Source organism: Dermacentor variabilis, chromosome 9 (assembly GCF_050947875.1).
Source record: "Dermacentor variabilis isolate Ectoservices chromosome 9, ASM5094787v1, whole genome shotgun sequence".
Taxonomy (NCBI): Eukaryota; Metazoa; Arthropoda; class Arachnida; order Ixodida; family Ixodidae; genus Dermacentor; species Dermacentor variabilis.
This window is the reverse complement of record NC_134576.1, coordinates 130,324,073-130,338,858: the sequence shown is the minus strand read 5'-3', so window position 1 is coordinate 130,338,858 and position 14,786 is coordinate 130,324,073. Positions and strand designations below refer to the sequence as shown.

Here is a 14,786-nt window from a genome sequence, read left to right as displayed (position 1 = left end):
AATGTTTTATACATGCAGATGCCAGCTTAATGCATCTCAAAAGTGATATATATTTTTTTCAGTAAAGTAGAAGTGATTAAGATATATTGGCTTTATTGCCAGCTAGGTGTTCACTCTAAGCGAACTGTACTGTACAGTTATATATCCATGTAATAGACACCATAACTAAATAATGGCTCCCCAATAACACATAAAAGCATTTATGCTTGAGCGGGCTGACAAAACTGCAAAAGGAAATGGAAATAAGTTGATGATAATAATGATGATCATGATAATTTCAAAAGATATGAAAATGCTGAAACATTCATGTAACTTAGTTACTAAGTGCATAAGCATATGAGCATATGCACAAACGCCACAAAGTCAGCAAAGATGCCTGATGCTCAATAGGTATAATCGTTTTCAGTTTTCTGCCTAAAAAAAAAAACATTATTCAGAGCAATGCAAACCTATTCATACCTGTTAAGTCCAACTGTGTTTTGTTACTCGGAACCAATTCAATAACCAGCAGCCAAAACCACACTCGAGCTCGATTACTTTGCTGAAAAGGCTGTACAGTTGCTCATCAGCTTCACAACCTTAGAAAGCGTAGTTTCCAAAACCTTTTGGCTAGCCCAAGGCTATTTTTGATAGGCTCTAGACAGAGAAAGCTAAATGTTACACACCAAATGCTGAAACACAGCCACGCCATAGTATGAAAGAATTCATAGCTAGCAGCTCCATTTTGACATAAAACTCTGAATGCCTGAAAGATTCATGAATGCGACTTGAATGGCTTAATCAGGAAATAGATGTCTTTCAATATGTTCACTTCACATTACAAAGTTTTCTCTTTTTTCTTTCTTTTTTTAAGCCTTACAAGATATTTCAATCCAAGCACTGAGCAAACTGATTGAGATGAAGTGGACTAATGGAACATCTGAGTGTAAAAAAAGCAAAAGCAGCCATAGGTCACTGCCTCCCCAACAAATGATATGGAAAGGCATAGCATGACTGTGTCATGGCTGAAATATACAAGGACTGTAGAAGCAACAGCTTCTTTGTGTTTCTGGAGTTGCTTGTGCTTTGAGTTGGAACAACAGTGTGCTAGTTGACCTTGAAGCCCTCAACCAAAAGCTTCAGTGTCAGAGACAAAAAACCATATACAGGACTTTGCCAGCAATCGACTTGGCATTTTAGTTGTCAAAGCAATGTTGAGGTCAAACCACAAATGAAAACTGCCAACATCTTGGAAGCGAACGGCCATTTTGTGCCTGTAGTATTTGAGTTTATTTACAGAAAGGCACAACAGTTTGCATGAGCTCTGCTACTCTGCAAAGGGAACTAGGGAAAGGGGAACAGTCAAGAGATGGAGCATGATGATGACAAGAACATCAGTGCAGTGATGCTGACTGTAAACAAAACAGCATATTAAAACACTTGAGGTTTGTCCTGTGTGGTGGAAAAACTGTAGCGTGGTTCCTACTACCACTGCAGTTATATCTCAAGTGGGGCCAAGGACCCGAAATGAAGTCGTTTTGAGGTCTGGCATCAATGTTTGCTGGAGAAGCGAGTAAGCCCGGACACGTTTCTCATCGGTACAGTTGGCCGCGTAAAGTTCACTCAAGACGAGCAAGCTCACTCACTTCCAGCAGTGCCCAGAACAGCTCCAGTAGTGTCGAGATCCGTCTTCCGTCTGGGCTCTCTTCGAAGACTTGGAACAGGAACGGGAGGAAGGAGACTTCTGTTACGTGACTAGATGCCTGCGCAGGAAAGTACAACGTCATTGGCCACCGAATTCGTCGATGTTCGCCGACCACAGCCTCACCAGCAGCGGGCCGAGGCGCCGGAGCACGGGCGCAGCAATGAGAAGGGCCTGTGCTTTTGTGCCTTGCCGAAACACGTCCAGGCCATCAGTGAGGTAGGCTGGCTGGGATGCACCCTGCAAATGTTTGCCCCACAAAACAGTCGCAGGGATTTAGCTAAATGCTCTCAGACAGTTGGTTGCTAGAACATGTTATAAACACAACTGAACAGGACCTAAGGAGTAGAAACAAGCGGCGCCACAGATGCTGTGGGCGCTTCGTTTGGATGAAATTGGTAACGTCGGCAACTACTGTGCCACTGGCCCTTCTCCACAAAAAATTCATTTTTCAGTTATCGAAGGATGGTAACATGAGGTGACATGAAAAATGTTCTCGCTATAAAGCACATTTCCAAAATGTGCGTAACAGTCAGTGTAAAAAAAGAAAGAACAGCAGCAAAATGGCGCACCCTGCAGTCTCTGCGATTAAACACACGTGAATAAATCAAGTCAGTTGAATAACACAAAATAAGTTATGTGCACACATACATGCAGGTACGTATAATATCACTTTCATTAGAGAAGGTTACAAACTCTTTCGTTACCACATCTACAGAAATAAATCAGTTTGATTTACAGTCTTTTGAAGCATCGTTAGAACTTACTTTGGGAATTATTTTACTAGCAACATCATGTACCTTCTGAAATCACAACTGAACTTTAACTTTTTGTCAGATTTTACAATTTTTGGCAGATTGGGAAGTCTTAAAAGACAAAACTTCGACTGGAGATATTGTCAAAATTAAGACTCCAGTGCTCCTAGCACTTATTTAATAAAATGATACAAAATTTTCACTCATGTCTACTTCGCACATAACATTTATATGACAGCAGCAGTAAAGACACAGAAGCTTCTCTCTGACTGTCAAGTCTCCGATCCAACACATAGGCTGTTTTAACCATGTCTCAAACAACGGTAGACACTCATGAGCGCATGTTACCTTGATAATTGTGTTCAACTAATATCAAGTGCAACTTTATCTGCCCCACCAGGGGTTGCTTTTATCCATCAGTGCTTTGGCAGCGTACATACAAATTATTACAAGTAATCCTTCCCATCATGTGGTCTTTTCACTTTCACAAGAGCACGCAGTCGATTTCAGAACAACCTTAGACCGAAGCTTGACTAGCAGTTTAATCTCTTACATTTTGAATACGACCTGTGCAAACGCCATAGTTCATTATCGTACAATATTGTCCAACACACTACATTACTGTACAGCACTGTACATGAACTGAACAAAGCATGCGAAGGCTCCAGCACTATTTGAACAAACGCTAGACCACCTTGATTACGCAGAAAAGCTTATCAAACGCCATAATCATGTATGAGGAGGCTTCTGCATGTTCCCTGACCTGACAACCATTGCTTTGCAAGTTTAGAGAATGCAGTAAAAGAAAAACCAGGTGCCTGGTGCAATGAGTAAAAACAAGCGCTCCCTGCACAATAGGAGCTTACCCATTTTTCACATTTGCGAAGCTAATGCTTTCGTGCATAGCAAGGGCATCACTATGGCTAGTATTGACACCAACAAATCTTCATAATAATTTTTTTTTGTGATCTGACTTACAAAAGTTGGGAACCAGGGACCACAGGTGCATAATTCATATATTTCAGATTCATTTTACTCCCAGTACTTATACTAAGAATAGCAAATTATTATGCACTTTCATTTGTGTTCCTTGAGGTGCTTGTTTGAAGTTTTACATAAGAACACTCAAAAATTGTCTGAGCGTTTATTACCTGCTATATATGCAATCAAAACACCACTGATCAGGCTATAATTTTATGTAACTCTGCATACATCCCGACTACTATATCTTGAAATAATATGTTAAAGCATAAAGCACCGAAAATAAGCACATTCCTAGCAGTAACGAAAGAGTTAAGGCGTTTAGAGCAGATCATTGCAATGATGCGTTACACCCCATGGCCTGAGTAACTTTGTACAGCATTTTGTTTGTCTCTTCTCCTTGTTCCATTTTCACGATGTTTTTGTTCTGAAAGGATGATCACCAAATGTGCTTCATTGTTGACTTCAAAGCATGTGTTTGCTGCTTATACTTAAAACAGGATTTGTGATCACACTATACATTCTCCAATGAGTGGCTCCACATTGAACACGGCAGAGCTGAAGGACATATACAATACAAAAGCTACCTGTATGCGCTACTTCCAGCCTGGGATGATGTATCAGAGAGTCTATATGATGGTCAGCAAAGCTAGGAAACTTCAGATGTTGCACTTCAGCTGAAATTTACCTCCAACAGGGCTACAGCAGCCAGCAATCAGGCTAAACAAGACATTTAATGTGCATACATTTTACATCTATAACACAAACGTATTAGCATGACTTCTCTTGGTGTCTCAAAGAAAGAAGTGGAGCAGCTTCTTAAAGGGCGAACGGCCCCCGTGCAGAGTAAAAAATTTTTTTCGTACGACTTCTGCCTGCTGTAGCCCTGTGCCTACTAAATGTCACTTGCAGTGCAGCGTCCGTCATGTCCGTTTCTACAGCGGGAAGCTAGAGCTCCGTGATGACAAAACACCAGGAAAGAGGACACACATTTGACATGTTTCCACCCACATTTCATTGTTGCAGTGCTCTAGTTTCCTGATGATGAAATACCAAATTGCCCAACTACCCATATATACTTCTGTGTGTTTCTACTCCTAAAGTCCTGTTCGATTACACCGGTAACATGTTTTCAAAATGCAGTCATACAGTCTTATTCTCTGGAGACAACAGAAATTTCATTTCAGAAGAAAGTGCTGCCCCAGTTTTTTCTGACATTCTTGTCACTAATAGATGTCCTCAACAAGCAAGCAGCCTTGACAAGTATCACCTGTTACTAGCAGAGGGAACAGAAACAGCCCACAACAATGATGAAGAAATGAGAAAACACTTAAGAGATGTTGCATTCTGCAAACATTTACTGTCCAGGAAGAAAGTTTTTGACTGTTGACTGAATAACACAGCGAAGTGACGGCGCGCTACAGCTGTGAAAAGTGCACCAACTCCCCTTGTTACATGCACTTCACAGCAAATATAACCAAAAAAGAATTAAATAGCGATGCTTGAAATGCTGCAATTCACTTGCATTGTTATCAGGATAAGTGCACTGTGCATAGTGAACACCTCATACACCCACTTCCCGCACCTAACGCTTCACTAAAATGCGCACACGACGTTCTAGCTCAGGGTGATTTGAAAGACTCAATTGCTGGTAAGTGCCAAGAGAACGATCTTCGTTCAGTGCATTGCATACTGAGACATCGGGTCAATCTGTTCTCCACTCTCTCTTACTTCCACATTTTTATAGGTACTTCTAGGTACCTCCTGAGGTTTGTAAAGCTAGGTACTTCCAGGTTTTCATAGGTACGCCTGTCCTGGCATAATACTGTACAGGGCATAGTATGTCCTGAAATGCCCTTGTGCCAATAAATTTCACACACTTTTTTAAAGTGCGAAGTGCTCTCTTAACAAAACATTACAAAAAGAACAGCACCACCCTACGAGACAGTACAACAGGGAGCACATAGACATGTTTCTGTGTATATTCGTTCTTTCTTGTTTTGTCATGTCAGGTGGAACTGTCTTTTGGTAACTGCAAACCGACTAGCCCAAAAGTCAATCTTTACAATGCTGTGGTGTATGGTTGTCATGCTGGCTACAAGACCATCCTCCTGATAGCCCAACAGAAGCAAGCATACCTTGTGCACTTCCTCATACACTGGCAGTAGCCGCTTTGTCCAAAGCAGCAAGAGGCGGGCGCGTTCAGCATCTCGAAGCGATGTCTTCTCAAGTGGCCTATAACCCTCGACGGGATGGCGCAATGGTGTGGCACCAAAGTTGGCCACCAGGTTCTCGCCAAACGCGAGGCTGACAGCGGGGAAGTAGGCCAGGCCCGGCCCCAATCGAACGTTGCCGAACGCTTCCCCCATGGACCGACCATTCCTGGAAGGGAAGAGTGGTTATAGAGAGGATATCATGTTACGCCTAACATCTGCCCCACTGAAAGAAAATCAGGCAAAGGCCAGTCTTTATGTGTGGGATTCAGGTTGTAGTAAACTGTGCCATATTTGCTTTATTAAACACACACACACGCGTGCACACATGCACACACACACACAGCCTGTCTTTAGAAAAAAGGTTTTTATTTTCGGGGAGACAGTAATACATTAGAGTAACAATTTTTATCGAAATACAGAGGGTTCTCTGTTACATCAATGATCTCTAAAAGAAAATCTTGCAATGTCAAATGGTTATGTGTGGGATTTACATGGCAGTCAGCTGTGCCATGTTGGGTAGACTGCTTTACACTTGCAAAAAAAATTTCTCTTTTTACTGACACTAGACTAAAACTGCAGTTATTACAGAAATCCCGAAGAAGCTGGCACACTACATTTCACACTACATTTATACAGAAACCACCGCAAAAATTAAAGCGATTAATAGAGCATTCGTAATGGTTGCATAATGTAAGATAATGGCTGCATTCATGTAGGAACTGCACCTCTAACCCTGAAAGTTATGAAGGAATGTGCTTGAATATTCTCCTTCTGCTGATTGTGCTGCTGACTGCGATAGGCATAGCACGTCTTTGTATTCGTTAGGTTGCTTTTATCTTACATGGAGGTTATACCAGACTGAGATGGCTCCATTAGCCTTAAATTCTTAATTCTGACCAGAGAGCATCACTACCAGGTGCCTCCAAGTGAGGGAAGCAATCGTCAATGCACCCACCTGTAGAAGTGCACTGTGCCTTTGTCAAGATCGATACAACAGCCAATGACATCACCAGCCACCCAGGCCTGGAAAGAAAATATGAAGTCCTTACTTAGCACATTTATTACCATGCCAGTTGCAAGTTTAAGAGAGTGCAGTCTTCATCAAAATTGTCATAGCCACTCTATCAGTGACCAGATCTACAGGATTCTTGTTAATGGGCTCCCGCAATACACCTAGCATTACAAAGGTTAGAAAAATGAAGAATTTTCATGTTGGAGATTCTAGGACAATGAAAGCTTTGTAGATCCCACTCTAAACCTGACGTCACCCAAAAACTTTTGACCATGACTGTATGCGTGTGTTAAGAAGCCAGAACTTAAAGCAGTTATAAGTTAAAGTTAAGTGGTGTCCTGAACGCAGCTCACATACTTCACTTGCACTTGACAATGTTCCATTTGCACACTGAAACTTCTAAACTCCCTTCTCTTACATGGCCCAAAACATTTTGACAAAGACTGCCTTTATGCAATAAGCCAGTGCTCAAAGCAGTGATACGACAGCTTTAAGTGATGTCCCAAAAGTAGCTCACATACCTCTCCATACTTGTATGTGGCAACATTCCATTTGCGCACCCTGTTCCCATCAAAGGCATAGGAGTCTATAGTGTCACCAACTCCTTTCTGTGAAAAGACATAGGGCAAGTACAAATTAGAGTCAAGGAAGTTCCCTATGAGACAGGCCAAATGGTAAGTCATCTTGTTTGCAACAACAATTCAGGCGTACATACCTCTTGAGAAAACTTGCAGTTGTTAGTGACCCAACCGACTTGCATAACCCCCTTGGAGCCAAGCATCAGCTCGTACTGCCACTTGCCTGGGTAACGTGATGAAAATGGCAGGAAGGTTGATATTGCGAGTGCTAAGACAGTGAACAAGTGTCACAGGACACTGATATGATTCCCAAATCTTAAGTAAAAAAAAAATGTGCACTCTACAAATTTGTCTCCCCTGGCATCCCGAAGCAAAAGTGTCTCAGCTATGCCAACTCCAGCGGACTTAAATTGCTGAGAGACGCCCAAAAATTCTAAGCGAGAACAAGGTGAAAGCAGGAGCCAACGTTGCGACAAGTGGGCTTGTCTTGATCAAGGCCTTGAGAAAGAGAAGTCCACGTGTCGAAACGTCAGCTCCTACTTTCACCTTGTTCTCATTTTCCTCATCGTCTTGAATTTCCATCTCCCGCCTTCCCCGTGTTTTTCCACAAATCCAAAGGCCTTTTGAAGGCACCGCTGTCCTAGAGATGCTATGTTGCTACATATGGATAGATCAATGAGAAGAAAGGGGGTTAACCGAGGGGCCCGATTTTTATTAGTCGCATCATAAGAAGCCAACAAACACTGACACCAAGGACAACATAGGGGAAATTACTTGTGCTTAATAAATGAAATAAAGAAACGATATATTAATGGAAAATAAACTGGATGAAAAAAACAACTTGCCGCAGGTGGGAACCGAACCCACAACCTTCGCATTTCGCGTGCGATGCGAAGATTGTGGGTTCGGTTCCCACCTGCGGCAAGTTGTTTTCTTCATCCAGTTTATTTTCCATTCATTTATCGTTTCTTTATTTCATTTATTAAGCACAAGTAATTTCCCCTATGTTGTCCTTGGTGTCAGTGTTTGCTGGCTTCTTATGATACATACGGATAGGTGGTTCGCTACCAGTATGGGGTTATCAATGACAGATCTGAAGATTGTAGTGAGCAAAATGTACACGTGTTCTAGACTTGGCTACTATTTCCATGGAAAAATTTCACAAGCGTGACAATTTTCCAACTTGCCACCGACTTACTAACACAGTTTTCAGCACAGTGTCCTGAACCTAGTAGCTGTTTGGTATTGTTCCTTATTTGCTTCACAGTGCAAAACTTGGGCGTTGTGTGCATTTCAAAAAGCAGGGCGGGCATTCTGGCTTTCGCTCCTCGATGCAATAACACTCCGTTTGCTGACCACAAGAAAGTTATCTTGGCAGAACATTGGCAGAACACTTATACAAAACTGGTGGGAAACTAGTGCAACACAGGCTTAGAGCATGTTTAGCAGCCTGTTACTCCACAGCCTCACCACTGCAAGTTCAAATCATCCTTGCACAAGAGGAGTTCTACTTTTTGATTTTGGGAAGTTACCGCAAGCAAAACACGAGACTTGAACAAAGGGAAAGTAAGTCTCGTGTTTCGCTTGCGGTAACTTCCCAAAATCAAGAATCACCAACTGGCCTACATCGACACTCTGCTAAGTGTTCTACTTTGTTTCTTCGGGGTCACATTTAATTCCTGCTTGCCTGCATGTTATTGATGTTACTTTGCATCTGATGAAGCTTTTCCAGGGCATGTGCAGGAAGTGGAGCGTCAAAGGCCTGGCAACAAAAGCTCACCTTTAAAAACGCAGCAAGTGGCTCGTATCGTATTGAAGTTACTTTGACTTGACACCTGCAAAGAAGTAAGAAAAATCCCCCACATTATGCCACCACCATTTGTCTCTATTCCTGCGAAGAAGAGACTGTTGATGTGTGCCTTTATTATTACCAATTTCCCCGAAAAGATAAGTTAAGGAGCAGAGGGGTCAATCTTGGACCAAATATTTTTAAAATCTGTACTCTTTAAGGTTTGGTGCTAAATACTTATAGGTATGCGTAATTTTATGTGCTTACTCTCACTATGCAGTCCCTTACTGTTTATCTCATTTAGTTCAAACTTAACGCAAACTTCTTTCTTACCATTACAGAAAATTTTGCGATAAATTGGTACCTAAGATTTCACAAAACAGGGCATCAATGGCTTTTGCGTGATTAAAGAAATCCAATAAGAACAATCATATTGCTCTGTACCTTGGAACAAGAGTGGTGAGACTTCAAAGAAGACTTCTAGAAAAACATTAACCTAAGTGTCAACTTCACACTCCCAACAGCCCAAAGAATTTTAAAGAAACACAACCACTTTTCCTAACCACAAGCCGAGGTTGCGTTTGACAGTCCATGGGAGCCGACACTAGGGCAAGTGGGTACAGATGCGTGCTGGAAAACCGTGCAACTTCACGTGGGCTTTCTTTGCATTTCAACTTTCTTCATTTGTTGTACTGTTTTCTGTCATGTGTTCAACAGCACTATGATGTGAGTCAAGCTGGCAACATTTACAAAAAATTTGTTTATGAATACCGATAAAACAAATACACAACGGGCCTCACCCCAAGCCTATCCTGGTTGAAAATGAATGTCCCAACATTGGAGCAGATGTCGAACATGACGTGATTAGGACCAAGCCGGCCATAGTCACCTGAAAGGGGTCAAGCAGAGAGCATGATGCCAGCTACACCATAATTTCCAGGGCTGACAGAGGCATTTGTGAAGTGCAGTAAAATACTTACTCTCGGCAACCTGTCCTTTAGACAAATTCTCAAGTTCAAAGTCAATGAAGTCATCCAGGTCCTCTAGCTTTAGTGTGGCTCTGTAATGAGTGAGAAAGACTTTGAACGTCACAAGCATAAACATGCCATTGGGAGAGAAGGGGACACGTGATGATTGTTGCAGCGTGCCATTATGGCAGAAGTAAATCTGCCTTCACACACATCTCATGAAGGAGCAACCAGGTATCATAGCTGTAATCTCCCATTGACTGACTAAGTGACACGAAACATGATGGCTCAAGCAGTTGTGATATTTTTGCCAGAGGCTTCAGCACAAACAAAGAGAAAAACACTAGAAAAAAATGTTTGCACAGCTCCCAGGAACATTGTGCAAGGAAGGCACCACAACGGCCATTATCTGCAGTTATGCACTAACATGCAATGCGTCACACAGTAAGGCAAAGCTGAATGTCAGCATGCTGAAGCATGTACACTGAATACATACATGCTTCAACGTGTGACCACACCAAACACACTCACAGAAAAACTTTGTAGACCAAGTCACCACGTTGCTAAGTTTGCTTGCACTTTTAAGCTCACATTACTTTTCTGTGAGGCATCCATGCTTCAGCTGAAATGTCCTCTTTAGGTTGCAAGGAATGCCGACTCTGAATTTACACTGGTGCAATGGTGCAGTCACACTTGTGTGATAATGAGACCACACTGTTGCAACACTGGTTATAACATCGCTACTCTGTACCAAATTGGCTACTTTTGGATGCTCTGCTTTTTGGCTGTGGGGACCAGGTGCTGGTGCGGTAACACACATATCTCAATATTGCATAATAGCAAACATATATAACAAACATATCTCAATTTTGCCTAATTTGCCATGCCCTTCACAATATGCATAACATGTCTTTGACCACACTATGCAATTGTGACTCCATCTTTGTGTTAAAATTTAGTTAGCTTGCTGCCGTCTTCCCCACCTACTCACGGAGAGTGTGGGCATTTCGTGGTGACAATCGTTCAATAGGATTTTGGCTACTTCTTGGCTATTTATAGAAATGTTGTGGTTGCTTCTTGAGCTCGGTGCCTGGCGACTTCTGGTGCTGCTTGGCTACAGTGTCTTCAGTACTAACTTATGCCTGCCTCATGCATTGCATCATGCAAATCAGGTGAATTGTGAGGCATCAGATACCCTTTGTTCATGGTGGTAACCAATATTCTGACATACTGCACAAGCCTTCTAATCAAGAGGTCCCGAGTTCAAAACCATCTGAGGTGGTCTCTTCCATTTAATAGTTTACTATTATGCACCCATTCTGCACCCATTTATTTATAATTGTACTTTAATAACAATGGCATGAAATACAATGATGATTTCATGTTACACCGAAACCACTACAAATGTAGTTAGGAGATCCCAGATCCCTGCAATGGCAGTGAGTGTAAAATGCACGAAGACAAGATCAGCGCTAACTTACGACCGACGTCTTTAGCCTTGTACAAAAATACGCAAGGCAGAAGCAGATTCATGAAAGGATATATGTACATCACGCAGGCATGTGGTATAACATCTCAAATATGACCTCCAACAAAGCCTTCGACACCTTTGTTCAAAAGATATAAATGCTACACATGTGTCTATCCCTTTCCAATTTGGTAAGACAAACCTGTGGAATGCCACTAGGGAGTTGCTGGCTGAAAAGAATGCCTAATTTCTCAGCATAAAATTTGCTTTCAATCAAAGCCTATGACTCCTACAAATTTACGGCAAGAAGAGGCTAGATCTTTCAATCTACCAGCATACATCCTGTAATATTGTTGGAAAGGGCACTGTAATATAAGACCTTGCATGAGCACATGAAGATAGGCAGTTCAAAATATAGTTTGTGTGCTTCTGAGCAGCGACCCACTCCCCGCGTCCCGATTTCAAGTGTTATGTGAAGGCGCAAACTATATTACAAGGTGCAAATGAAAAGCCACTTCAGAAAGCGTAACAACAACAACAACAAAAAAGGTTACAACTGGTCTTTCACATACAGAGAGTCTCGTACAAGGTCAAGAATATGACAAACAAATGGAACGCAAATTTAGTCGCGTCTGCCCCTTGTCAATTATCGTGTTACACTCAATTACAGGTGAGGAGTAATGCAGAATAAACCATGCTACCTTGTCCAATAAATGAGAAGGAGACCTCATAGTTAAAAAAACACTGACAATATGTACAAGAAATATACAGGCAGCACAGGAAAGTGTTTCAATAGGTGACAGGTGAACACATATGCCATCCGTCGTGGTACCTTTGTTTCAGTGTAATGTATTAAACAAGCTTTTAAATGTGCATGTAAAGGAAACTCAAGTGTGTGAAATTCTACTAGCCTACTTTATCAACTTGTAAAACAGTTTCCTAAAGGATTAAAATGTCCAGCAGTAAGTCGGCACCAGTCCTCCATATGCACATCAGTGGTCTAGTCTGTGCTAAAGCATTCCTTGCATACTAGATTAACTGGTCTTCAAGGTCTTGTAAGTTATTTGGCACGATTTTACATTATATATACTAGGCCATAAGAACCAATTGATATCACATATCATTTCATATGTCCAGTAAAATTGTACGTACTTGTCTTGAGCATCTGATGACACAGGCCTCTTAAACACGTATTCCAGCATTGCCTCTGTTCAAACAAAGTAAGCAACAGTTCAGAGCTGACAATGGGCTATAAACAATGAAAACAGCCGCGCTTCTGTAAGAAGTAAAAAAATCAGCGGTACACTGAAAATAAATTAACTGAGCTTATCAATTAGTTACTCCATCAGCTAGACTATACAAACATTCGATATGTTAAACCAATACGCACAATCAATCCGCGATCAAAAAGCACGTGATCAACGACAAATGTAACTCATGCAATCCCCATGCAAAGCAATCATATAAATGCACCTACCGAGCCAAGCGCTCCTACAACCTACTGCAGCAAAGTTCTGGGGCCACACATCCATCCCTCGGTGGCTTCAGCAAAAAGATGACCCCTGCACATCAAATCCGAAATCAGCGCAAAAACAACCGCTTCGTTACAGGAAGTACTGTCAAGGCGATGACGACTGGCACAAAGTACATTTTTCGCACTACAACGCAACTGCTAAACACTTGACCGCACGGACTACGCCGGATTGAGTGCAAATGATCCGATATCGCGCCGAAAGCCACACAAACGCGGGTACAATCTGCGTCGTACCCGCACTGCACGGACGTCGCTTGCGAAGTGAAAGCTGCAGCAGCGCAGCGACCGATGAACTGCGTTCCCAGCTGAGATTTGGCCAAGCACGTCGTCCAAACGTGTTTCCGTCATGCAGTCAGTTCTTCGATCGCCACTTGTATACCTGCAAGGTTTCATTCATGTGTCGTCCCCGCTAGCCATCATGACTGCTTGCTGCTGTGCTTTCGCCTTGTTCTTTTTTCCCGACTGCAAAGGGCGAAGCGAAATCTCCGTAGCAGCGCAAACGGAAACAAGGCAAGCGCCACCGAGCCGACGCAAACGCTCGCCCCGCTCGCTCGGTTCGCCTACTTTGTCGTAATGGGTGCTTCTACTCTACTCGCTACGAAAAACGCGGTACATTTGAAAACCTCTTCGGTGAGTAATGGAAGGAGACCGAGGAAAATAACAGTTCGTGTGCAATACTGCCTCGACAGGACACTTCGGAAAAGGTATCTGCTAGGATAGATGCCCCAAGTGAACTATTACGTCTCTTAACGCACTATGATTTTTGTAATCGCGCGAAAAAAAGAAGAAGAAGAAGAAAGGCGTACTCTGTAATCGCGAGCGGGAGGCGAAACCGAAACCACAGGTGACAAAGAATGTTAATAAATGTCAACAGATATTTTCCGCGACTCAGTGTTTTTCTGTTACGGCGGATCACAGTTTATTTGCGGTACCGAACAACCGTGCGATTTGTATTAGTTGCGCTGTCGGCGTTTCACGAGAACTACATAAGACTGCGCGCGCACAGCACCTATGCGCGGCTTAGGCTTATGTGGCTCCTAAGATTATTTTTTTAAAATTATTTCGCAGTACTATGCGATATCAAAATTTCCGCGTAAGCGGCCTCTAAGAATTCGACGTTGATTGGCGTTTACTATATCGAAGCAATCCAGGCGCATCTATGGCGGCGTTTTTCCCCAGTGATCATATGCCCACCGCCGACGTTCTTACCAGCATCATGGGAGTCACTGTTACCGTAATGAATCTTTACAAGCTCGCCGTGTCCATCACTGGATTTGAAGGTAAGTGGCCCAGTTGGCTACATTCGTTTGGGCATCCCTCGCAGCCATGTGTGACATCTTTGTTTTCTTATTTTTTTTCCCCCCAACTGTGCTCGCAGAAGTTGAAGATTGGCCACTGTGGCACCACATATCTGGGCTTACGGAAGCTGTCAATTACATCGCCCTGGCCATTTGCATGGTGAGTGCTGATGGCTTCGTCATCTTGTTTTGCTCTGTCGACTGCGTGATTTCAGCAGATGTGCACCACTAACGTTGCCTTGAACACAATACGTAGCCAGGATCCTTCTTTTTTTTTTTCTTCAGGGGGTGGGGAAACGCACTCATCCGGGGCCGGAGTTGGGTGGCTGGGCAGCCGGGTGTTGTCACACGCCGTATTATGCCACGTATCCCAGTACACAGAAATATCGGAGGGGGAAAGAGGAGGGCCATGTATCCCGTTATTATATATGTTGCTCTGCAGAGCCGCATTATGTCAAAAATAAAGTTTCATTCTAGTATTTGTGCTCGAATACGTCTCTCAAAAG

General features: G+C 42.6%; 1 protein-coding gene across 1 annotated transcript in view; it reads right to left on the bottom strand.

Moving 5' to 3' along the window:
• Positions 1-13,509, bottom strand: part of LOC142557500 (E3 ubiquitin-protein ligase RNF123-like) — a 50,410-nt gene extending 36,901 nt beyond the window's left edge. Inside the window, exons 1-12 of the mRNA XM_075669396.1 lie at positions 13,217-13,509; positions 12,926-13,010; positions 12,601-12,655; positions 9,993-10,072; positions 9,813-9,901; positions 9,004-9,058; positions 7,361-7,446; positions 7,167-7,253; positions 6,589-6,656; positions 5,556-5,799; positions 1,808-1,921; positions 1,626-1,742 (exon numbers count right to left, since the gene is read on the bottom strand). Of these exons, the coding sequence (XP_075525511.1) occupies positions 1,626-1,742; positions 1,808-1,921; positions 5,556-5,799; positions 6,589-6,656; positions 7,167-7,253; positions 7,361-7,446; positions 9,004-9,058; positions 9,813-9,901; positions 9,993-10,072; positions 12,601-12,655; positions 12,926-12,980 (1,050 nt within the window). The 5' untranslated portion in view covers positions 12,981-13,010; positions 13,217-13,509. The remainder of the gene's footprint in view (positions 1-1,625; positions 1,743-1,807; positions 1,922-5,555; positions 5,800-6,588; positions 6,657-7,166; positions 7,254-7,360; positions 7,447-9,003; positions 9,059-9,812; positions 9,902-9,992; positions 10,073-12,600; positions 12,656-12,925; positions 13,011-13,216) is intronic.
• Positions 13,510-14,786: the final 1,277 nt, after the last annotated feature.